The following is a 26,647-nucleotide window of genomic DNA, read 5'->3' as shown; positions in this document are numbered from 1 at the left end:
AAGCATATGCAAATAGCTTGTAATTTCTTGTTCAAACACATATGGCCCACTCATTTCTTTTTTAAGGAAGGAAATAAAATAGTAACTTACCTTTCAAACAAACAGCAAAAGTATTAAATGAGCCAAATGTACAGGAATTTCAGAACAAATTCACCATTTAATAAGAGTGAACAATAATCCTTGAAACACTCATATTTATCAAATTTAATGAAATACACCAAAAGTAAAACTATCATAATCATTTATGAAAATGCTAATTGTGGAAAACTGTACGGACTTTTAAAAACTAAGTTCTACTAGAGTATTCCAACTCTCAAAATGTAGAATACAAAAAAATTCAAAGCTACTCTAAAAAGTTCCTTCAGTATGAAAAAGTTTATACCTCATAGATGCAAAAATAACATTTAACTTTCAAATCCCTTAAAATTAGATTAGCCAATGAAATACAGATAAATAGTGTCGATTAAACTATTGAGTATATAATAAACACAGAGTCATGGTGGCAGATAGGGAGCTCCTTTCAGTAGTGGCTTCTAAACTCTTTGGTCTCAGAACACATTTTATATGCTTAAAAATTATCAAGAACCCAAAGAGCTTTTATTTGTGTAGGTTTTACCAATATTTGCCATGTTAGAAATTAAAACCGAGAAAAATTTTAAATATTTATTTACTCATTAAAACACAACTCAATATATGTAGCATGAATAATATTTTTATGAAAAATGTTTTTTCTAAAACAAACCAAAAATTAGGAAGAATGGCCCTGTTTTACATTTTTATAAATCTCTTTAAAGTCTATTTTAAAAGACAGCTGAATTTCATATCTGCTTTTGCATTTAATCTGTTGATATATTGCTTTGCTATATATCACACTATACCAAACATACATATCACAATATATATACATACATGAAAAAAATTAGATCTCACAAAGATATGAAGTTAGGAAGAGGAGGAGTATTTTAATAGCCTTTTCTGATAATTGTGGATAGTCTTTTTTGGTACTACATAAGAACTAGAAAGTAAGTTGTTTCTTTAAAGTTATGAGGTAACTGAAAGTATATCAATGAACTTTTCATACTTCTGTTACATTAAAATTAATTGGTCTATCTTGTGCTTTAAATGGATTTTTTTACCCATGAGTGATTCTGTAATACTATGCATTGGTCAAATAATGGTTCTCTGATTTATACATTCCAAATATTTATACACTTCTTTGGCATATCAAAAAATCTTATTTGTTAATATCACCATCCATCTCATCAGAAGTCTCAAGTACTGGAAACCTACCAAACTCAAGACAGCAGATCCAAGTTTCCAAAATCTAATTTTTGCTTGAAAACTTGAAAATACTTTCAGTTGATTTCCTTGAAATGATAGGTTTACTTCATTCATTTTTAAGAAATGTCTGCCAAATACCTAAGTATGAATAACCACAGTTTGTTTGCCAGTCATTTCTTTCAAGTAAAAATGGTATTCCTTGAGAAAAAAAGGGCTTGCACACCATCACATAAGCACTTTTCCTTGTGACAACCATAGTATTTCTGTGTGCAGCAAATGTGTTTTATGTACACTTCCCACTTCATGACACAAAATATTAAAAAGAAATGTACTCAAGGATGGAGATTTAATAAATTAATAAATTATACTGCTTCATCAAACACCTTTTTAAGTGTAACTGACACTTTTTTCCCTTTAAGTGTGTAAAGGTAAGAATACAATGATACACTTTGGTGACACTGCCTTGGTTTATACTAAAGAACCAGCTTTACCCCTTACAGCTTTTGGATCGTCAGTGTATATATTAACATGGTAAAAATGGCAAATAATGGTTAGTATAATTTTGGTAATCTGTTTTGCCTTTGGAGACTCCCTGAAAGGGCCTCAGGAGCCCTACAGATCTTTGGACCATTCCTGAGAACCCATGCCTTTTAGTATAACCAATTTAAATCACCCACCAAAGTTCTGTCAAATATCTCATTCTGTGTGCTACAGAGAAAATTTCTAAACCCACATAAAAGCAATGACACATTGTGACAGTGGTTGCTCTTTTAAATTTAGCCACCTGGAAGTATTTATAAATATCTCATACATTCCATACCAAAATCTGCTAGCTTTAATTCTCCTTTTTCATTAATGAGGAGGTTCTGTGGTTTCAAGTCTCGATGCAATACCTTTCTTCTGTGGCAATATGCCAAACCACGTAGAATTTGGTATAGAAACAGCTACAGAAACAAACAAATAAAAATTAGTTTTACAGATAATGAGACATACTCTGGTATAAGCATAGATTATGATAAACAGAAAAGCAACTGGCCTAGAATATAGTAAAAGAAAAAAAAAGTAATCGCATCCTTAAGTACAATGTCTTGTCCTTATATAGTTGGTTTCTAAATTTTACAGTTTATTGTTCTATTTGAAGCATCTTGTTTTCATCTAACAGTATCTATGAAAAGAAATATCATAAATAATATGACACTTCATCTTAGCAGTAATAGTTCATTTATTATAGAAAATGACTTAAACAGATTTTCATAAACTTACAGGCCTATTAAGCTTAGAGTCTGATCATGAAATTTTGGCAAAACAAATAAGCAACCTCTCCCACTCACCCCCCAAAAAACCCTGATTTCGGGCACTGTCTTTAAAAATAAGGTATCAGAATTGGTGGTTTTATGAAAAGTCCGAGGTATCAAAGAGAATGGTGCTGCATAGCTCTGGCAAATTACTTGTTATAAAAATAACCTAAACCAGCTTCTATCACCCACCTCCTGGGTACTTTACTTTCAGCACCTCCTACTCAGCCTTCAAAATCTGCTGTGATTCAGCAAGGGGCATTAGCACCATGGTGCTCTGAATGACTCTTTGAAAAATGTAATTCCTATAAGGTGAAGGTAGAGTTTTTACTGTGGATTTTGGAGGAAAGAGGGTTATGAAACACAGAAGGTCTTTGATCCTTTAGGGTTAAAAAGAAAGAAACTCAAGTAGAGAGGATTCAAGAGTTTACCCTCAGTTCATTTGCTGGTGAAAAATAGAGCGTCAGAACACTGAGAATAAGCCAAGGCGGCAGGTGCATGATGGGCCCAAATGAATTTCTCAGCCGCAGGGTCTCTAGAGTCCACATAATTATGTTTTTAAAACTCTAAAAATTACTATTTTAATATATTCCTGTTACATTTTATGTTTGGAAATCATAAAGGCAATTTAAGCAAACGATAAAATGCTTTCCAACTTAAGCCATGTAGCGCTGGCTTTAAAGATAAACTTCTCAAACCTCTGTCAAATTATGATAATTAAGGGACTTACTTTCTTTTCAAATTATTGTCATTATAAAAGCAGGAAAACAAAATAAAAACCACAAACAGAAAGATATACAAATGACACAACACCTTGCAAAAGAAAATGTAAAATATAATAACAATTCTCATAGTATATATACGGAGATACATTTAAAGCTCTATTCTAAAATTCTTAGCCATGTGTTATCCATATGTTCTGAGCTGTCTTTTAGTAACAGAAACTGGCTCTCCTTTATAGCCACCAAATTTACTATTTAAAAAAAAACTGTAAGTTTAAAGTTACTATCTACAGAATTAGAAATGTCTCAAACATCCAGCTGAGACAGCCTATTTCCAGAATAGGTTCTCATAAGCTGTTGAGTAAGTTTGAATAAATAAATCTCTGCTAAATTTGGAGTATACCATTCAGGTCAAAGAAACCTACTGTAAGAACACAACTATGTCCAGTGCTTTTATTTAATAGCTTTTGGGTTTCATCTAGTACTGAACAGCTTTCCTAGCATTACTTGAATTCTTAGACATGCTATAGTAAGAAAACACATCAATTATCTTACTTTTGCTCCTGAAAGCATAGACTGGTATTTCCAGCATGTTCACAAATATCTGCGTGTTCCTGGCCTTATTCATTAGACTAGTACTCTGAAAAGCTGTTGTTGTTGTGAGTTTGCCATGTAAAGGAAGCCTTTCACCAAATGCACCCATCACCTATATTTATTTTAAACATCTGGTTTTTTTTTTTCAAAGCAGAATATACCTGTAAATGTATTTTATATCTAGAATAATCAGTTGTAACATGAGTGGAAAAGTCAAAAGATTAAAATAGTTCTCCAAAAAGGTATGATCCTAAGAAAGCTATAGTGTAGTGAACAGAAATTCTGAATAAAGACTGTATGTTCAGACGACAATAACTTACTTAAAATGCCAAACAGAAAATCCTGAAGAATACTTATGAGGCTGGTATATTTCATTAAGTAATCTATTTGTTTGTTTGTTTTTTTGAGACAGGGTCTCACTCTTGCTCAGGCTGGTCTCGAATGCCTGAGCTCAAGCGATCGATTCTTCCACCTCGGCCTCCCAGAGGCTAGGATTACAGGTGTGACACCCGGCCCTTCCATTAAGTAATCTAGCTCATCTATGCTTTAAGCAAAATTTAAAATAACACACTAACACATACCTTTACATTATGCATACTCATAATGTTTCCACAGTCATCCATGTACTGTTTTAGGTCTTTATCCTGAAAAAACAGCATTTTAGTATGTGATATATAGTTTTCAGAATGCATGGCTGATTCACTTAAAGTATTTAATTTTTAAAAATAAGTTGTTCTTCAAGGAAAGATAATGGACGCACCACACACATAATTTAATTAAATACCAATAACTAAACAATAATGTCCCTAGAGCTGTCAAAAAGCTTCTGCTTTATTAAAATAAAATTAAATACTGAATTTTTATGAAATGCTTACCAGATACTCAAAGACCAGAGTCAAAGATTTATCTGTGTGAACAATGTCATGTAAGGTTACTATATTTGCATGTTTTAGATCCTTTAATAGTGAAACTGCAAAACAGAAAAGAAAGCCAATTAGTCTGTGGTAGCCAGTCTTTATCAAAACCTGAAGTAAGTTTAACACACAAACTGACTGGGTTTATGAGTCATCCACCAAGGGGATTGGTAGCAAAAATTTTAACAGAATAAATTTTTTCTTTTCATTTGTAGTTCTGGGTTTGATATTACAATACTTAAAATTGTCCCCAATATCATAACATTCTCTACATCATCTTCTGTTTTTTTTCTTAAATCTTAACTTTTTGAGACTTCTGGAATTAATCTAAAGTGCAATGTACCTTTTTTTCCCCTCCACATTACTAATCATTTGTTTCAAACTATTTTCTGGATAATACATCTTTTCTTTATAAAATGTTATCATAATATAAATATGTTTACACATTATTTATTTATGTTTAAGCAGCCAAATTATAGTTACCATGTTCCCTGTATCCATATATAACGTTTCCCTAAGTCAAATATTAGTCGGTGACAGTGATTTTTCAAGACTTCATAATATTTCATTATAAGCTATACAATAATATAATTAATGAATTCTTTTCTTTTGAATATTCTGGTTTTAGAAATTAACTTTTTAAAGGTCTAATTATATCTTCTACTCATCTATTCTTTCTGTGTCTGAGTTCTTTTTACTTATAAAAAATAAACACTTATTTTGCAGCTTTAGTTTTAAAATGTTCTGTATAAATATTATACCTTCTCTTATAGCTGTGCAGGGTGCACCTTCTTCATGTTCCAATCGGATCTCTTTTAATGCCACCAAATTCTCTGTCAATTTACTTCTTCCTTTATATACTGTTGCATATGTACCCTATAATAAAACATATTTTTAAAGGACACATCAAAAGTATCATGAGAGCGCATCGAATACCATCTGTACAATAAAGAGCTCTAACTGAATTTCTAATTTCTAAGCATATGTTAAATTCCATCTTGCAAAGAAAAATCTACAATGATCAGTGTTGAGTTTTCTTTTTTCTTTTCTTTACTTTTCTTAAAGCTAGTCAAGTGAAGCAGTGGGAGTGGAGAAGGAACAAAAAGTCTTGGTTTTTCTTACACAAACAAGGTCTTCCAGTTCCTATACACAGCTTCCACATTCTTGTAACACTACAGAGTGCCTCACAAGTATGAAAACATAGAATATTTAATTTATTTTTTGTATTTTATTTCAGATTAACAATTGGATTAATAGCTTTAAAATCAAAGTTGCTTTACCTGCAATGGGGTATGGAGATTGAAGGACTCTAACTGAGCATATTAATTGAAAATATAATTAACAGATTGTTAAATCATAAAATTTTTACCCATGTTTCCAGACTTTTCAATCTTCGTACATTAACTCTCCTTTAAAAAATAAATATATTCTACAGGAGATCTCTTCTATTATTGCCAGGATAGCCCTCAAACCCCTTTAAGGCTTCCATATTAATTCTATTATTTTCTTCACCCTTTCTTTCTCTGGGAGGTAGGCCATTTCTAAATTAGTAGTACTAGTAGCAACTTCAAAAAAACCAAAGTCTTAAGAATTTCCTTAACCTTCAATGAAATGTGTTTTTATCTTTAAAGATAGTATTTTGATTTTTCACAGGTTTGAACTCATGCAATTTCCCATCTGACAGCACAGACAGGAGACTGCCATGAGGCTGAGTGACAACTGGTTGCCTATTGTTACCAAGAAAGCATAATACTTTGTGCTTCAATAAAAGATTACAAGCCTATAAAAAATACTCATTTCCTCTCAAACTGATGGGATCATTTCAAGGATTGAAGGGTTTTAGCCCTTCTAACTCTCCATTGACTTTTTAGAACAAGTATATAATCTTGTAGACAATTGTGTTTACATTTTTCCCCCAGCTTAACAAAAACTGTAGAGAGGAGTTTAGATGATGAACAAGAAAAGAGATGACTTACATTTTTTAAATAAATATTTACTTACCTCTCCAAGCTTTTCCAATTTGATGTAGGTTTCCATTTTCCCAAACCCAATTTCTGACTGAAAACAAACAATTATAAACTTAGTATTTATTCTTAAAATTAAAAAATTCATCTCTTCCCCAACTTTGGAAACTCTCCTACACTAAAGAGTGTCTAAGAATAGAAAAATCTGACCATAATCAAGTTGTTGATATCTGTCGAGTTTTAAAATACACCCAATGTCCTAACATTCAAAAGTTCAAAAAATATCAAAGTTCACAATTAAAACTGTCAACCTATCATATAGATCAGTTAACATTCTGTTTTGAAAAACATTTTGTTGGCCGGGCGCAGTGGCTCACGCCTGTAATCCTAGCCCTCTGGGAGGCCGAGGCAGGTGGATCACCTGAGGTCAGGAGTTCGAGACCAGCCTGAGCAAGACCCCGTCTCTATTAAAAAAAAAAAAATAGAAAGAAATTATCTGGCCAACTAAAAATATATATAGAAAAAAATTAGCTGGGCACGGTTGGCGCATGCCTGTAGTCCCAGCTACTTGGGAGGCTGAGGCAGTAGGATCGCTTGAGCCCAGGAGTTTGAGGTTGCTGTGAGCTAGGCTGACGCCACGGCACTCACTCTAGCCCGGGCAACAGAGTGAGACTCTGTCTCAAAAAAAAAAAAAAGAAAGAAAAACGTTTTGTTTTATTTTAAGACCTAGAGATTTTAAGATACTAAAGAATCTTATAAAGTATGGCTACTTGGGATTTTCTTTTCAACAAAATTACAAAATAAATAATTTTCCTACATATTTTCCTTCATGATTTTTGAATTTCTTAGAGAGACCTACAAACACAAATTACTATTTGTTCTGGGTTTTCCAATCCAAATATAATGAAAAAGACAAGTGAAAATGACACTCTACTATGGATCAGCAAATGACAAACGATGTAAGAAGCAGCAATGAAAATTTAATTCTGGCCACAGGGGGGGAAGAAAAGCTTTAAAAGTGAGTTCTCAAAACCTTTGCTCTAAATCTTAAGAGCTTGCTTATTTTGTTTGGAGATGATAAATGGGGTAGATGGAATACAACTAAATATGTAACAGAAACCCAATATTTTAAAACAAAAAAAGAAACAAAACAAAAAATCTTAATAAAAGATTTAGGGAAAAAAATTCTTAGATAGACTGAAAGTTAACGACTGAGAGTAGAAACAGAAAAAAGTAAAACAGAGGAGACGAATAAAATTGCTACTATCCCTGTGTAGTTAGTTGAAAAAGTAGTAATAATCTAAAGAAAAGATTGGCTTCTTGCTTACAATTATAATGGTGCCAACGCTCTTAAATAAAAAGCTAGTGAAAGGAAAAAATGTTCTGTTATACCTAACTTCAGTTCTCAAAAGTGTAAAAATTATGCTGGATGATTAAATACTAAGTTTTAGTCAAGGTCCAAAGATGCAATTTTTCTGGAGCTGTTGAATAAAATTAAAATGATCCTTGATGATTAGACTTGGCATCACTCCCCACTTTGGACAATAGGATAAACTGTCCAAAGCTTAATGGCCAAAAGTAGCAGAGATCCCTCAAAAGAATTTTTATCCTTTTGTTACAATGATATATATCAATGTTAAAAGCCATGTGGAAACTGCACATCCAGTAAGTACTGAATTCAATTTTGGTAAACTAATTAAAACTTTGGTCACAGGTATTACTGAATGACTGAAAAATTATTTCTTTTTGCATTCTTTATGACTTTTTTCTATATATGGTATTTTTCATAAAAACATTAAATTTAAAAAATGAAGTTTTAGAACCATCATATACCATTCACCCATGTATTGTCTTGTATATGACTCAGCATTAAGATTTTGTTTTCTACTAACAATAACTATGCAAAATAATGAAGTAAAACCGTAACAGATAACACTTTCCAAATACAAGTGATGTTTTTAATTTCAGTATGGACAATGTGGCAAACAGTCCACTATCTGGTACATGACAGCCTGATTCTGAATTATCTTTTAGTTTATGTATGTTTTGTATAGCCCATTTACATATGACCTTAAATCACTTACTTCAAGAATAGGCTAACTGCCAAGATCACAGAAATTAATAGAATGTCTTTATTTTCTTATACCTATCTCTGGAATTCAGGTGCTTAAATTCACAAATACAGAACTACTGCATTTTTACCACAAATTTTAACACTTGTTATCATCTTTTATGGAAGAAAAAACACTATATTGAGAATAAATGGAAACCAGTCTGAACAAAATAATGAATATCCATGAAAAAATATTAAAAATGTTATCATCTATAACAATGAGAAGCACATGGGAAAATGACTATAAGCTAGGAACTTTTTCTTCTCAGCAATAGGGAAATTTTCTTATTCATCCTTTTATCTTAAATAAATGAATACTTGTATGCCCTTACAACATTAAAAACACTTTGGTCCAATGGTGACTATGACAAATGTTGAAGTTTGCTTTAAAGATTATGTAAGTGTATTACAAATTAAAGACTGTAAAGACAAAAATGTTTTGGAGATTTCTATAGCACATAAGGCACACAAGGAATAAACTATAAGGTATGCAATCTAAAATTTAATATTACAGAGAATCACTCTTCAGAGAATGAAATTTAGTGACATCATTAGAATATGCTGAAAGTCGGTTTTTCATAAAGGAAAAGAAATATTATACCATAATTATGAAGTTAAATTTAAATTTGAATAATTAGTCTATAAAACAAACAGCACTACTGAATTCCACTCATGTAGACAGAGAATTCAGACAAAGCCACAGTTACACAAGTGAATTGTCTGTCAGATCCTAATTCAAAGAGTTAAAGCATACCCACCCTACCTTGTATTTTAATAATTTCTAACCTTAAGGATTTATACATCCAAAGACTAACTTACTGAATCTTTAAATGAATTTTTGGAAAATTTTGCTTGCATTTTTATCTGCTGAACACGACAAGATTAACAATAGATATAATGACTAGCTTGTTGACATGCTCTCCTACAGAAATTATTCAGAGGACAGAGGACAAAGCTCATTTATTCAACATTTACCCAGTACAATGTTAGGTGATAGGGAGACAGTGAAGAAGACAGATATGATTCCTGCTTTTATGAGTTCACAATCTAGATTAAGTTCCACCCTAGATTTTAGAATATTTTTAAAAAGTTTCATAAAAAACAGAAATAATAGCTACAAAAATGGCACAATAAATTTTAACATAATATAAAAAAACTCCCTTAATTCTGCTCGCCAGACTAATTTTTTCTGATACTTCATTGTTAAAAGAAAATTCTTCACTTTTGGCAGACCCAAGCAAATTCCTATTCAGATGGCTCTTACAGCATAAGCATGAGAAAATTTAAAATATATATGTATATACCCTATAATAGTCTTCCTATAATTCAGTGTCTAGGCAGCACCAAGCATTATGGGAAATTTTACATTTACTTTGGATCTAGCAACATAATTACTACATCACAGTTGGAAAGATGTTTTAACATGCTGGAGATGCTGCCCCTTATCCATCAGATACATTCCAAGATCCCCAATGGATATCTGAAATCACAAATAGTACTGAACCCAATATATACTATGTATTTTCTTATACATACATACCCAGGATAAAGTTTAACTTATAAATTAGGCATAGTAAAAGATTAACAATAATATTAACAACTAATAATAAAATAGAACTATAGTAATATACTTTAATAAAAGTTATGTGAATTATGGTCTCTCTCTCTAAATATCTTATTGTACTGTATTGACCTATTTTCGGACTGCAGTAGTGGGTAACTGAAACCCTGGAAAGCCAAACTGCAGATAAGGGTGGACTATTGTATGTGCAGAGGCTCTATAGGTGTCATTTTAAGAGTAAGCATGTACAAAAGAAACAATGGGGGCAGAGGTAAGTTTTTCAAATACCTATTTCCCTCCCTGTGAGAATTACTGAGTTACTGATAGAAATGTGTTTTAGCCCTTAGCTATGGGGGTGAGGGGCAGGAAAAAGATTGAGAACTTCTATTCTACTTGGTCATTTTGTCTTACAAAAATTGCTGTTAACATCATCATGATACCACCTTAATGCTGTACATAATATATTTCTGAGAGACATCAAGTCTTGAGACTATATTTTCTTACCTACTCTTAGAAATAAGAAAGGGCTACATATGATCTATATTGGTAAAACCAGGAATGAAAAATCCAAATGGTCATTAAGAAGCAGTAGACTCTTAAAATATATATAACCTATAATTTTAATGTAATGAGACAAATTTTTATATACAGATAACTTTCATTCTGATGAATGAGAACTTAACAGTCTCACAAAACTTCCACTGGGTATACCATCATAAGTGCAATGAAACTCTGATGAATCCTATCTGCAGATAGGCTTTCCCATTACTCTAATATTTAACTAAATGTTGATATGTGAAGAGTTAGAATACTTCATTTCTTATCAATCATAAAGGAATATTAAATAGCACTTCACAAATCCAATAACCAATCTTTTTAACAAGAGTTATGATGACTAAATGTAATGTGATGTCCTGGATGGGATCCCGAGACAGAAAAAGGACATTAGCAGAAAACTAGTGAAATCTGAATAAAGTGTGCAGTTTAGTTAATAGTAATATACTGATGTTGTTTCCTTAGCTGACAAGTGTATAGAATGTTAGTAATAGGAGTATAACTAGGTATGTGGTAGATGGGAACTCTCATATTATCTTTGTAGTTCTTCTGTACATCTAAAACTAAAATTAAGAGTTTATTTAAATAAAAACTCAATGGGAAGGATTAACTTAAGAAAGGGAGACTGGGCCAGGCTTGGTGGCTCACGCCTGTAATCCTAGCACTCTAGGAGGCCGAGGGGGGAGGATCGCAAGAGGTCAGGAGTTCAGGAGTTCAAGACCAGCCTGAGCAACAGTGAGACCCCGTCTCTACTAAAAATAGAAAGAAATTATATGGACAACTAAAAATATACATAGAAAAAATTAGCCGGGCATGGTGGCACATGCCTGTAGTCTCAGCTACTCAGGAGGCTGAGGCAGCAGGATCGCTTGAGCCCAGGAGTTTGAGGTTGCTGTGAGCTAGGCTGACACCATGGCACTCTAGCCTGGGCAACAGAGTGAGACTCTGTCTCAAAAAAAAAAGGGGGGGGGGAGACTGAATACATGTTCGGTTTATATGGATAACGGATATTCTAAGCACCCTGAAAACATGGGGTATGAAGAAGGACAACTCCTGAATATTAAAAGAGTGAAAGAACAGAACGAATATAGATGTAGGTAGATTTGCATGTCTATTGTTCAGAAAATGAGAGAGTTTCTGGTTAATGGCCACTCTCTTTTTTAATCATGTAGGAAAAGAGATCATCTGTTTAAAGTGAGGGAGGAAGAGTTGACAGTGTGGTACACAGGCAATACTGAGGGTCCATTTGAGGTTGGTGGTCACAAATTTATAGATCTGTATGACTTTTTCCAGCAAAAATGAATTCTGTGGCTTGTTTCTTAATTCCCACTCAACCAAATGTTCTATGGTATTTGTTCTACTTCTACTTATATATTGCTATTAGGAAATGTGAAAACAACACACTGAAAGTTTTATACTTTCTAAAACATGGCTAAATTGTACATCTCACCTTGAAAATATATTTTGTTTTTTAGAAAAAGGATATAATATACACAGAAACATTAACTCTAACACATGTAAAGAATATTTCTCTCTCCTCATCTCCTTTCCATCCATCCCTAATCTTTACCCTTCTCCTTTATACATAAACCTAGGGTTCAGATGTTTATATTGAAGAACTGACCTCCTTGAAAAAAAATTTGTCAAGTTTACAAAGGAATATATTATCTATGGAAACATGAATTCTAATACATGTGAAAAATGAGTTTCTTTTCCCAATTCCTTTCCATCCATCTCTTAACCTTTACGTGCCCACTTCCACTGCCTATGTTCAAATATAACATAAACCTAGGGTACAGATTTTCTTTTCTTTTTTTATTTTTTGGAGACAGAGTCTTGCTCTGTTGCCCTGGCTAGAGTGCAATGGCGTCATCCTAGTTTACTGAAACTTCGAATTCCTGGGCTCAAGCAATCCTCCTGTCTCAGCCTCCCAAGCAGCTGGGACTAGAGGTGCACACCACCATGCCCAGCTAATTTTTCTACTTTTTGTAAAAAGATGGGGGCTCACTCTTACTCAGGCTGGTCTCAAACTTCTAAGCTAAGTGATCCTCCCACCTTGGCCTCCCAGAGTACTAGGATTACAGGCATGAGCCACCGCACCCAGTCTCAGATTTTCATTTTGAAAAATAATTTTCTAATGTATTTTTAAAATGTGCTTTAGTGAGGTAGATGAATAATGAAAGAGATGCATTGACAGAAACCAAAACACAGCTGGCATGATTAATCTGAAATGTATAAGCCATTTCAGAATCAAAAAACAAAAGGGAGATGGGTAGGAACACTTAACCATAATAAAAATTCCAATCACTTTTCATCAGAGGGCACTGTTTTTCTTAATTTCACACACACTTTGCAAGACAGCTCTTAATAGGCTTAAAAATCCCATGGTGATTAATCATACTTTTACTCCCAATTGGAACATATATAACTTCAAAATTTATCCTAAGTACCAATCTTTGTTAAAAATCGATAGCCAAAGAAAAATTTCACTAGACACAAATGACAAAATTACTCCAATAAAAACATCTTAAGCAGTGACACAAAATTATGACCATAAATCTGAATCAACGTCAAGTCTGTATTACACTTTCACCATATTACATATTGGTGAATGTCAAATAACAATGTGCTCACAGTATACACAGCATGAAGTTATTCTATTTTTTAGAATATCTAACAAAAATAGAAGTTTTTGGTAAATAAAAAAATTCCATGATATAATACATAAAAAGGAGATAAAATAACTACTGGCAATCCAGGAGTCATAATCAATTTCTCCTCCCTCAGACACAAAGCCCAGCTGGGTACCAGGTTCTGTCTATTTTATGTCTTCATGGTCCCTACGACCTATGTTCTACTTCTATTTCCACACGACTGCCACATTATCCCTAATTTTCAATAAATTCCTACCTGCCTCTAATCTTTTTCTCCCTCTAATTCATTGTTTACACTTTTCCTGAAGCTACTGCTATGAAACAAAAATGCGACTTTGTTTAAATAAATGTCTTTGATGTTGTCTCATCACATGGGATAAAGTCCAGACTCCTTGGCCTGACATCTAAAGCTTTTTACATTCTGGATCCATCCTATCCTTTTAGGCTCTATTTTTTTAATGTTATCCCATATTTACCCTTTATATTAACTTTGAATTTCCCCAACATAACATATACATTCATACCTCTGGAATTTAGTACATGAAGTTTCCTCTGCTTAGAATACCCTTCATTCATTGACTACTTTCAACCTAACAAATCCCTACTCATCCTTCTAGGGCAAGTTTAAGTGCTACCTTCTCTGTAAGCTTGTGATTGACAAAGACATTTTACTTTCTGCCTCTGTTTTGTTGTCCCATTTTACTTTATATGTATCTCTACAATAGGACAATATATAGTCATCCAAAAGAGATCCCCACAATATTTACAATCACCTGAATTTATGTCAAAGGTGATACTTTAACACGGAAAGTTGTCCTTTCAATAAACAGTGCTGGGTCAATTGTAACATACTGGGAGACATACTTGCAGGACATAAAACTGACAAAAGTCCTTTATACAGAATGTATAAAGAATTTCCGTAAATCAATAAGAAAAAGGCAGAAAACCCAATAGAAAAGGAACAATAAACTTGGGTAGTTAATTCACAAAAGAGAATATCTAAATGAGCGATGAACGTATAAAAAGGTTAAAATGCAAAATAAAACAATGAGGGATCACTACCTAATCACCAGAAAAGTTAAAATAATTTTAAAAAGACAATATAAAAAATCGGCAGAAAGAGCAACCAGAACTATTACATACTAGTGATGCAAGTATAAATTGGTATAACCACTTTGGAAAACTGTTTTGACAGTATCTAGGAAAGCTGAACATATGCATATAATATGGTTCAACAATTATACTCCTAGGTATGCACTCAATGGAAATGCTTACATAAGACAACCAAAAAACATGCATAGGAATGGTGACAGAAGTGTTATTTGGTAATAGTCAAAACCTGAAAACAACCAGAATGCTCAACAAGAAGAGAATGGATAAAGCCTAGGACTTTTTCATAAATGAAACACCATGTGACAATGAAAATAAATCAACTATAACTGCATAAAATGGCATAGATGAAACTCACAAACATAACACTGAGCAAAAGAAGCCAACCACAAAAATAATAAATATTATATACTTCCATACTTACTGGGATCCACGTTGTATAATAAACTTTGTGTAAATATACCTGTCTATGTATTTGTAGAAAATGTACTTTAATATATTTAAAAAATAAGTAAGAACATGTATGCAAATGAGGATTTAAAAAGGCCCAGATATTAAAACATACTATAAAAACAATATAATCACAACAGTGTGACACACGTGGTTAAAACTAATTTTTAGCATTAGAAGGCAGGGATTATGGCTACAGTTGAGGAAAGAGGAGGCATTAAGTGATGAGAAAGGGAGCAAAAGAGGGTTTCTGGAATTATGAAATTTTCTTTTATTAATCTAGGTACTAATTATACAGGTCCACTAACATTGCAAGAATTCATTAAGCCGTACAATTATGGTTTGTGCACTTCTCTGTGTATCTAATATGTATTAATATATATGTTTATACACCTAGTACATATCTAGTAGACATTTATAGATCCAGCATGTATTCTGTACATCTAGCATACATCAATACAATTTACCAAAAATAAAATATAACTTAGCTTAAATCTTATTTCAGCAAGCATCTTATTGGATGCATCTTAAGGAGCCCAATAAACAGTTATGAATGAAAAATGATAAAAGCAATATAATAAAATTTAGCTATTTAAAAATATAAAAATTACTTTAAAATGTTTACACTCAGAAAATCAAATAAGCAGATCTGATGGTGTAGGTACAGGAGACCAAAAACTTACTAAGGAAGCTCTACGAGACCTTCGACTCATTGGTTGATCAAATGGTGGACTGTTTATCTGCAACTTTTCGAGATAACCATCAGGTATTCTGATATCCGCAGGCAGGGATAACCGCTTATTTAAATCCTTAAAAGGAAAAAAAGGAGGTAATCAAAAATAGAAAAGACAAAGGCATTTGACTTTTAATTCACAGGCTCTAATATATTATTTCTTAGTGATCAGTAACTGTAAAGTCTTATTGCAGCTGCAAAGTTATCTACATTGATTATATATAATATACTCAAGACAAAAATATTTACTGGAAGTAAAGGTATACAATGAAGTTTTACAGATATGGTACTTTGCAACCCCAGTTATTTCTCAGTCCTTTTATCGATAAATTCAACTTGGAATTTACTTTGAAATTCTTATACCATATAGTAGGAATAGGCAAAGACTACCACAAAATGTGATCAGTTTAAATAACTAACCAAGCAGATACTGTATGATTTTGTATGCAACATGATGAAACAAAATTAAAATATTTTATTATTGCTATGTTAATGGTATTTCTATTTTATTTAATTATAGAACATAAGCTGGGAGAAACTTAAAAGGGTATCTTCCCTACATCATCATATCAAGAAATATAAATCCTATATAAAGAAATCCCTCCTATTCATAATAGAAAACAAACTATGAAACAGAATAGAGATATATAGGAACTATGTAAATATTTACCCACAGATATGTCTTAAATATAGAAATATACGATGTTCCCAAATGGTTAAGTTAAATAATGAAGAGATACTGGTGCTCCCCATATTAATTTTATATTTTACATAATCATAATCAAATCCCAATAAGATTATTCTTGAGACAAAATAAAATGTCTAAAGTTTATCTAGAATAAACAGAAGAAAGTATCCAAAAACATTCTAAAATAAATAAGAATATACAGGTGTGGATAGGAAAGGGAGAAAGGAAGTCTTTTCAAATATTAAAATATACTATAAAAAGAATACAAAGTGTGTCACCTTTGGGGAGAAAAAAACAAATTATAGCTCAATGAAGAATGAGAAAATCCAGATATAGCTCCAATACTAAATAAAACTTTTAAACATAAGATACAGAAAATCATATATATATAAGAAAAGTAAGGAATATTATTATTATTGTGATGAAATTTAGTTATAAAAATAAATATCAAGTTGATTTCAAGCACCGAAAAATGCTAATTTATCATTTAGAAAACTGATATTATTTTCCTTAACTGATTCAAAAGCAATCTTTAATAATAAAAATGTAATCAACCAAGCTGATCATCATTGTCTCAACAGCACTGAAAAAAGTAACAATACTGGTCCTTTTATTTTAAAACGTTTAATTTTTTTGCAGGAAACTATTTTAATGTACACTATGTACGGATATGGTAACAGTCATAATCAACTTCTGTCCTCAAGGTTATAACATAATATTAATAAAGAAAAGGAAATGAATTCTTACATTCCTTTACATGGAGAAGTAACATATATGTGATACAGAGATTAGTAGGTATAATGGACCACAAAGGAAAGGATACCCATCTTTACAATATAATACAAGAAAAAAAGCTGGCGCTTACTTTATTTACACTTAAAATTTGAAATAAAATATATATAAAATAAAATATGAAGTACCCAGATGAATCTCAAAAATATAACTAAAATCCTATTTTCTAAAAAGACAACTTTGCTAATGTATCATTCTTGAGTTTTTAAAAATTCATTTTTCACTAATAGAGAACCTTAAATAATTTTTTACAGATGTGAACAACTATAATTAATGTAAACCTGTCTTGGGATAACTAGAAAAGAGGAAATATTCACAAACTACAATTCACTAATGCAGAGAAACAACTCTCTTACAAGAGTCATTTGACTCATGAAAATTTTCAAAGGAGCATTTACTCTGTTTGCTATATATGTGTTTACTTATCTATACAAACATACATATGTAGTATGTTTATATATTTTAAATGGTTACCTCCATTGAGATCCGTCTATGTATACGATTTCTGAGACAAACACCTGTAGGTGATTGGACTTCATCAGATGATGTCCCAGAAGCTTGGTCACTCTCACCATCTGATCCCATTTTTAGATTTTCATGAACAATATCTGTGTCAGAAAATGAGATATTATTTACCTTAAAAGAGATACATTATATCCTATTACATCACATAATTTATTATCACTACAGGTAAAATATAGAGAGCCAACATGTAAAATCAAAGCATAAAAAGTCCTTTACATTCTGGGTGCCACACGTGTGTGGTTAATATATCAAAACGTAATTCAAATGTCTTAAAATATTAATAGCAGTAAGAAATCCTTTCATAGTTTCAAACCATGAAAAATTATGAAAAAACTAGCATTCAAGCTGCTATCAAGAATTGAACAATAAAATTACAGACTAGAAATAACATTTGAGAATTCATTCTCTCATTTCCTAGATATGGGAAGTGAGACTTGCAAGGTTAATGACTTTCAAAAGGTCACAAAACTTAGAGGCAGAGCTGGAATTAGAAACCTATTTAGTTTAGCGTTCCTTCTATTAAAAAATGTGTCATTGGGTCTACAGCAAATGGAGCTAGTTCCTTGAATATTATTTAAAAAAACTTTTTAAAAGCTGCTAATGCAGCTTCTTCTTCCTCCCCAGAGTTAAAAATAAAACAATTCAAAAGTTATTCACAGAATATCTACTTTTTATCGGAACTACAAACACAAGTTTAGGACCTCCAAAAGGTCAAAAATCTGTTGGGAGCAAAAACATATTCCTATTACAATACAAGGTGGCTTATCGTATATGTTTAATAAGAGAGATAAAAGTTGAATGGAAGTAGAGGGGAGAAAGATTAATTCCATCTGGGAATATTTAAAACAAACTTTTATACTCAGATTCCTGCTTATATATTTGCATTTGTCAGGCATTCTCTAATTCATCTAGCAAAAGTAGCCCAATAGAAACAAATGCTAGAGCTAGAATTCATCTCTTGCCACTAATACTGTCTATACAATGATTCATTCCCCAAAAAGCAGCATGTTGTTTCTTGCCGCAGTGCTTTAACACACATTTTTCTCATTGGTAAGAGAAAGCGATGCCTTTCTTCATTTTATCCACCTAGCTAACTCAGACCCATTCTTCAAAACTTTGCTCACGTATCTTCACTCAGTGAAGTCTTTTCTAGTCTCAGGCACACTTGACTACTGTGCCCTCACTGACTGCACTGAAGAATATTTTTTTGGTTCATGTGATTGGGGAACAGGATTTAGTTTATTCATTTTTGTATTCTGAGAACTTAACAAACTTCCTGACACTTAAAATGTGCTCAATACTCAAATTAATTAAACATTAACTAAAAATCAAGAAACAGACTAGATAACTGGACTTCATTTTCAAATGAAATGTTGTATGAAATATATTCAATGTGTAAGACAATTGAAAATATTATTTTGTAAGTATGAATTTAAACTTTTATTGAACAATACTTATAAAAATATGAAAATTGCTTAAATTCAGAAAAAAGTTGAATTCAAGGATCTCATATCAAATCAATCTTAGAATTCACTTTATTTCTATATTTTTGTCTTGGTAACTCAATATTGAGAAAATTCCAATTCACATTTGTAAGCAGATGTAAATGGTAATGGTTTTTAACAGCTCGATATGTAATTCAAGAATATACTTCAATTACACAAAGATTTCGGGAGAAATTTTATGCTGAGATCTGAAGAAAAAATGAACTTGGCAGCAAAAGTCAATATATTGGTGACTGGTATCTAACCTGTTAAAATTTGGTATCTAAGACATCTGAGGTCACACATATTCTTTTCTGCCAAATGTTTAAAATGTTAAAGATACTTTAACCATGCCTTCCATTTCTAGTAAAATCTGAAAATCTTCCTTCAAGGAAATGTCAGCTCATATGGCTAATATATAATACCCTAAGCTATACAGCTTAGTTTGCAAGAATATATGGGTAATACCCAGGAAGCAAAAACAAAGGGAGAACTGAAAACCCAAAGCTATTATGAATAAATTAACTGTCACTATCTTGGAAGAGGTTGCTGATCTTAGTTAAGAAGGTCCTTGGGTTTAGTGGCTACAATGAGGATAAAAGATGAAGTCTTGGGTATGTGAGTTTCAAGTGACTCCCATAGAAGGGCCCAACTCTCAAAGTGCTACACCTTTGAGATTTAAAGGGCAGACTTAAAAAGAAATCTGTCCTGTTGCACAAGGACTACAAAGGAAGTTTATTAATATCAGACTATAAATAAATACTTCAGTACCATCTGACTCAACCAAGAAATTACTCATGTCATTAACAAACAAGTGTAGCTCTGACATGATTATTGGTCAGTATTTTCATTTCCATCAAGAAAAACATGAAACAATGAAGGCTTATTTCAGAACTTCACTCATTTGTCAGTAGGGATAGCAACTTTTTTGCTGAGTCAGGTAATAGCTTCTGAGAACTAGAATACTATTTACTTGCTCAATTTTTGTGCCATTCACAACGTTAACAGCTACAGACACAATGCACTTTTAAATTTAATCTACATTACTAACATTTTCAATATTACTTTCTTAAGTCTAGAACAAAGGAACAGAAAAAGCAAGGCTTGTTTCTGTGTGGCTCCTGAGCTAAAATTGTTTTTTGTGTTTTTCAAGGGTTACTAAACAAAGAATAATATGCAAACAGAGACCATATGTCCATAAAACCTAAAAAATTTACTAGCTGGCCCTTTACAAAAACAGATTGCAAACTCCTGGACTAGACAATGCCAAATGCCGATCTGTAGTGTTTTCTGATTTCTCCCTCCATGGCCAACTTCAGACAACCAACAGGACACTGAATGTACAGTGGGGAAGAAATCTGCAGTAAGCACACCATTACATAGTATTTTGACTATAAAGATATATCAGAAATAAATAATCACCACAGCACAGATAACAGTAAAAAGCAGTAAAACATTAGGAAGTAACAACCTTTTTTTTTTTTTTTTGAGATAGAGTCTCGCTCTGTTGCTTGGGCTAGAGTGCCGTGGCGTCAGCCTAGTTCACAGCAACCTCAAACTCCTGGGCTTAAGCAATCCTACTGCCTCAGCCTCCCGAGTAGCTGGGACTACAGGCATGCACCACCATGCCCGGCTAATTTTTTCTATATATATTTTAGTTGGCCAGATAATTTCTTTCTATTTTTAGTAGAGACGGGGTCTCGCTCAGGCTGGTCTTGAACTCCTGACCTTGAGCGATCCACCCGCCTCGGCCTCCCAGAGTGCTAGGATTACAGGCGTGAGCCACCGCGCCCGGCCAGAAGTAACAACTTTTGAGTATTCATTACCTTTGTTTTTAATTTAGCTTACTTAGTTGTAAGTTTATACAACTTAAAATTTAATAACAGCTATGTTTAACAGCCAGTTTGCAAAATTCCTGAAAATTTAACATTCATCTCTCACGAACTAGTGTGTGCCAACTTCAGAATACCATTCTGTAGGTTTGCGCCTACAGGGATAAAGGCTATGTACATTTCCCATAGATAAAACCTCCCAGTAGATAAGCTCATACTCCCAAAATCAAAGGAACTCATGAGGAAATAATCTATTATGTCAAAAGTAAAAAGTAGGCAGATAAAACAAGCAGTAGAATAAAACTCTGATAAACTTCAGGAAATATAACTATTTAATGACACTATAAAATAGTTATACTTCAAGTGATTTTAAAAATCAAACAAGATAAATAAGACACCATCAAAAAAGACCACAGGAATTATAAACAAAATAAACAAATTTGCAAATATATTTTTTCCCTGGATATTTAAAAGGATGTAATGACAGAAGAATATCAGGTGATAATAATATATACTAATCATTGCACTGGGCTATCATATGGTGATGATCTGAAGAGTTACTAAGGTACAACCTTAAACTAAACACCATCCCAAGCTGTCATTAATCTTGAAATCTTGCATCCATTTCTTACAGGGTTCATTTCCCTCCTGATGGACAGGTTTCCAAATTTGACTATTCTGTAGCATCGGCACTACTACCTCTTCTGAGCTTTCCATCTTTCTGCTATCCATCCCTCCTGTCCTTTACTTGATTTTTATCTGACAAATCAGATAATAAAGGTGGCCTGACTTCTATACAACTAACACTTAACTATGTGCATGACCTATAATCAGAAGAGTAAATACAATAGACAAATAATCAAATTACCTAATCTGCTTCCATTTCTGGGCATTGCCATGAAGGAGCCAAGGCTTCCTCCAATAACACTGTGTGGTCTCCGCAATGGGGGCTTCTTGAAAGACCCCGTGTACTGGTGGAGGAAGGAATGCATACTGTGAGATGTAGGAGGCCTGCCATTCTTCACAATAGGCTCTGTGGTTCACAGTATCCAAAAATCATTCCATTATCAGCACAAGATCCAGGATTACACAACAAGGATTGAGAAAGCAAACAGAAAACAAAACAGAAAGTTGTAATAGAGATCATTACATTTAACCTCATTTCTTTGGTTACCTTATATAAAATACTAGAATTAACATAGCTTCTCTGTAAAAATACTTACAGAAAATAACATCTGCAGTTGTTCTAATAAATATCTATTTCTTATATAATCAAATTTGGCTAACAATCACAAAACTACTAATATAACCCACCAATTTTTGATCTATTGCTTATTTTACCATACCTCAAGATTGTTTTCATATTACTACTCCATTTACTGACTACCTGGCATGTGCCTTATGATTAAACATGCTGTAGACTATAAAAGACATTGTCCTGGCCTAAAGGAATTTATGTTCCTGTTTGCTGGACATTCAAAAAGGTATGTCAATTAGTGAAGAAAACAGAAGTACTTAAGTACACATCAATACAGAGGCTCTGAATTTATTACCCTAAATTTGGGATCTTTTGACTCTGAACAATATGACAAATGCCCCAGTGCACAGAATGAGGAGTCAGGACAAGAAATTGGAGTATCTGGAAAAACTAGACCATTTCAATCTTTGCCTTTTGGGGTTCCTCCAAATCCTAAGTAATCATGAGAAGTGACATTCTGTTAAGTTTGTTTGAACACACTGCCTGGGAATATGTGCATGTAGTACATTTTATTAGCTGAAGAATTTCAGTTGTATCAAAAAGTCCCAAATAATATATGTATAATAAAAAATAATTTTGTCTTTCTATAATTGTGGTCTATTCTCTCCCTCATATTTAAATTGTCATCTATTCTCATCAAATTCAATAATCACAATATATCTTCCCATTATAGGAAAAATAAGTTCAAGGCTAACTACTTAACATAACTTTCTGTGATATATCTAAAATAGTATTAAGACTTTTATCAATCAAATTGAGAGCAACTATAAGGAAAAAGTATATCTCAGATGAACTCAGTTTTTAATTGAGATGAAATTCCCGTAACATAAAATTAATGATTTTACAGTGTACAATTCAATGAAATTTGGTACATTTACAATGTGATACAATTATTACCTGTCTTATTCCAAAATATTTTCAACACTCCTAAAGGAGACCCCATACACACTAGGCAGTCACTCCCATCGATACTAAAGTATTACAGAAAATATGCAGTTAATCTAAAACATTAACTAGCTCTCCAAAACATATGTTCATTTTCTTTGACTCACACTTCTTTAGAAAGAGAGATTTGTCTTGTAGCCAAATATTCATTAAGAATGTGTCCCAGAAACCTTCCACCAAGATGTATACTGTGCTTATTTTATTCCTAAACATCACTGACAAACATACTGGCAAGATTCTTCTATCATAAGAATGAACACACTGGGCTTAATTAATACCAAGAATTAAATGGGCATCTAAGAAAGAATTAAGGATTTTTTACTCCATGTATCTAGCAGAGATCCTCTGGAAAGAATAAAAGAAAGATTATAAAATCATCTTTGAGATTTAAGCTAAATGTAAAATCTTCCCCTCCTACATGTAACTATACCCAAATTATTTTAAATTTCCTACTGAGCCCATCCTCTCTCCTCCCCCATGTTAAAAACAAAACAGTTGATATCAAGGAAAACCTTAATAAATGGAAAAGGGTGAGATAAAAGAGATACAATGCTGTAGACTTTGAAGTGAAGAAGCCTAGGTTCTAAAATACTGACCCTACCAACAATGAGCTAGGTAACCTTGAGCAATTAATGACTATTCTGAGGAAAGGAAATAAGAAAACTGAAGCCTGGGTAGTATAAATGACTTACTCAGAGTCACACAATTAGTAAGTGTTTAAGTATATTAGTGTATCCCAAGTCTCATCCCATGACTTTTAACTTAAAGTCCAGAGCCCATTCCACTGTACCTCTCCCTCTCTCACAACACAAGCACCTGCATTCAATGGAAGGGGTGCGGGTGTTCATGCTTTTATCCACTGCCACAAATCTCTTAACAGCAGAATTTCAGGCACAGGCAACGAAGGCTTGGCAGATACTCTGCACACCATGACACATTGGCAGCCATTTATGTCAGCTCTTTCCTGGTGATTATCGTGGGTTATTATTATGACATCCCTAGGGCTATTTCAGTTTTGAACATGTAGCCTTGTTCTATAAATTTCATCAGGATTTTATATTTTAATCCATTTGATTTAACAAGCTCCTTTTATTTTATATTATTAATAACATCTGTGTACTACTATTTTACATTGTAAAAAGCACTTTCAAATGTGTGAAACATTATATGCCTACCACAAGTGCTCTCAATACTATGGGCAGATTCTGTGGTAAACATAAAATAAGAAAATAATAAAATTCACTCATGTGATGAACTTTGTAATCTACCTGGATAGTCAATATGGATATAGACAGTTATAAAACTATGATGAAGCCACAAACAGAAATTTCACAAATTTCCTATGCCCTTAATTTAAGCTGTGATAATTTAGGTTATAAGAAAAACAAAAATATTTAAAAATGCTAATTTTAAAATGGTTATTAACAATTAGGATAATATTATAAAATATATTCTTATTTAAGAACTGGTGAGAAATGGGAAGATGCATAGGACAGAAAAATTCATCAGGGTTTGAGACCAGGTACAGTAACACTATTGGGGTGACAGCAGAACATTCCAGTAAGTAACCAAGCAAAAGTAATATGGTCTTCTGTTGCCTAAGAAACCAGGGAAATAAAAGGAATAATCAAAAAGAAGCTTTTATGAACTTATCGGCAAAGTAAATTTACGTTCTATTTCCAAAGTAATTAAAAGGGGACAGTATCTCCCTCCACCCCAAATATTTACCATTATCCTTACTGCTGTTTTCTTCAATAGTCATTTGTTCAGCCAATTCAGACAATGATTCATCAATAGTCTGGCTTCCTCGAAGTGTGAGGGAAAGCCTTCTCTTAAATTTTTTCATCCTATCAATTGAATGTGGCTTGAAAAACCCTGAAAGAAAAATGAACACAAAATTAAAGCTATGAATATCTTACCACTCAAGAAAACTGTCATTCTGGGTTTTCTGTGAATCTTCAAAATAGGAATATAATGAGAAATTCTCACTTCTGGCCAAACATCACAAAAATCAGCCTCTTGCTTAAAAAGACCCACCCACTGATTTATACTATATTTATCTGGCATCATCAGAAGAGCAGGAATTCCACGTAACTGAAGAGTGGGACTCTAAGCATCACAACCAAATTTAGAAGGATTGGAAATTTTCTTAAAATGTGCTTTCTAAAAGCCAATATAATGAAAATATCAACATTAACTTTGAAGCGTAGGTTCCAGCACATAAATATCAATCATCATATTGGAACCAGTCAATGATATCTTCAGCTATAACCAGGAGGCGGGTGAGGTAAGGGGGGAGGATAAAGAATGATGTTTGACACTAAAATGGCTCCAACAAGGAATTTTCCTTTTTAAGTTCTTATATAGCCAATATATTGGGGGTTTGTTTTTTTTTTCTTGGCAGGCTTTTAAGGTATTAAGGGTCTTTCTGATATCACAACAGTACCAAGTTTTAGAAGGAAGAAAGCAAAGCCAAATATCACAACAGTACCAGTTTTATTTTGTTTTATTTATTTATTTTTTTTTGAGACAGAGTCTCGCTTTGTTGCCCGGGCTAGAGTGAGTGCCGTGGCGTCAGCCTAGCTCACAGCAACCTCAAACTCCTGGGCTCAAGCGATCCTACTGCCTCAGCCTCCCGAGTAGCTGGACTACAGGCATGCACCACCATGCCTGGCTAATTTTTTCTATATATATTTTTTTAGTTGGCCAGATAATTTCTTTCTATTTTTGGTAGAGACGGGGTCTCTCTCTTGCTCAGGCTGGACAGTACCAGTTTTAGAAGGAAGAAACGAAAGCCAAATCAAATGCCTCGCCCATATTAGATAATTTCATACCTCTTTAATTAATTTAGTCTTCCTAACTTAAGGGAAGACTACTGGCCGGGCGCGGTGGCTCACGCCTGTAATCCTAGCACTCTGGGAGGCCGAGGCGGGCAGATCGTTTGAGCTCAGGAGTTCGAGACCAGCCTGAGCAAGAGCGAGACCCCATCTTTACTAAACATAGAAAGAAATTATACAGACAGCTAAAATATATATAGAAAAAATTAGCCGGGCATGGTGGTGCATGCCTGTAGTCCCAGCTACTCGGGAGGCTGAGGCAGGAGGATTGCTTAAGCCCAGGAGTTTGAGGTTGCTGTGAGCTAGGCTGACGCCACGGCACTCACTCTAGCCCGAGCAA

The 26,647-nt window shown here is 33.1% G+C and overlaps 1 protein-coding gene across 3 annotated transcripts in view; it reads right to left on the bottom strand.

Annotated features, from left to right (window-relative positions):
- CDK17 (cyclin dependent kinase 17) overlaps positions 1-26,647 on the bottom strand; it is an 89,800-nt gene that overhangs the window by 12,079 nt on the left and 51,074 nt on the right. For all 3 annotated transcript variants that reach the window (XM_045553188.1, XM_045553186.1, XM_045553187.1), the window contains exons 2-10: positions 25,199-25,345; positions 22,136-22,300; positions 17,901-18,034; positions 15,897-16,022; positions 6,808-6,864; positions 5,568-5,682; positions 4,768-4,862; positions 4,474-4,536; positions 2,102-2,225 (exon numbers count right to left, since the gene is read on the bottom strand). In XM_045553188.1, coding sequence (XP_045409144.1) covers positions 2,102-2,225; positions 4,474-4,536; positions 4,768-4,862; positions 5,568-5,682; positions 6,808-6,864; positions 15,897-16,022; positions 17,901-18,034; positions 22,136-22,300; positions 25,199-25,316 — 997 coding nt within the window. In that variant the 5' untranslated portion in view covers positions 25,317-25,345. The remainder of the gene's footprint in view (positions 1-2,101; positions 2,226-4,473; positions 4,537-4,767; positions 4,863-5,567; positions 5,683-6,807; positions 6,865-15,896; positions 16,023-17,900; positions 18,035-22,135; positions 22,301-25,198; positions 25,346-26,647) is intronic.

The sequence above is a fragment of the Lemur catta genome, chromosome 6, assembly GCF_020740605.2.
Source record: "Lemur catta isolate mLemCat1 chromosome 6, mLemCat1.pri, whole genome shotgun sequence".
Taxonomy (NCBI): domain Eukaryota; kingdom Metazoa; phylum Chordata; class Mammalia; order Primates; family Lemuridae; genus Lemur; species Lemur catta.
The sequence above is the reverse complement of the archived record's forward strand: the minus strand, read 5'-3'. Positions and strand labels throughout refer to the sequence as shown.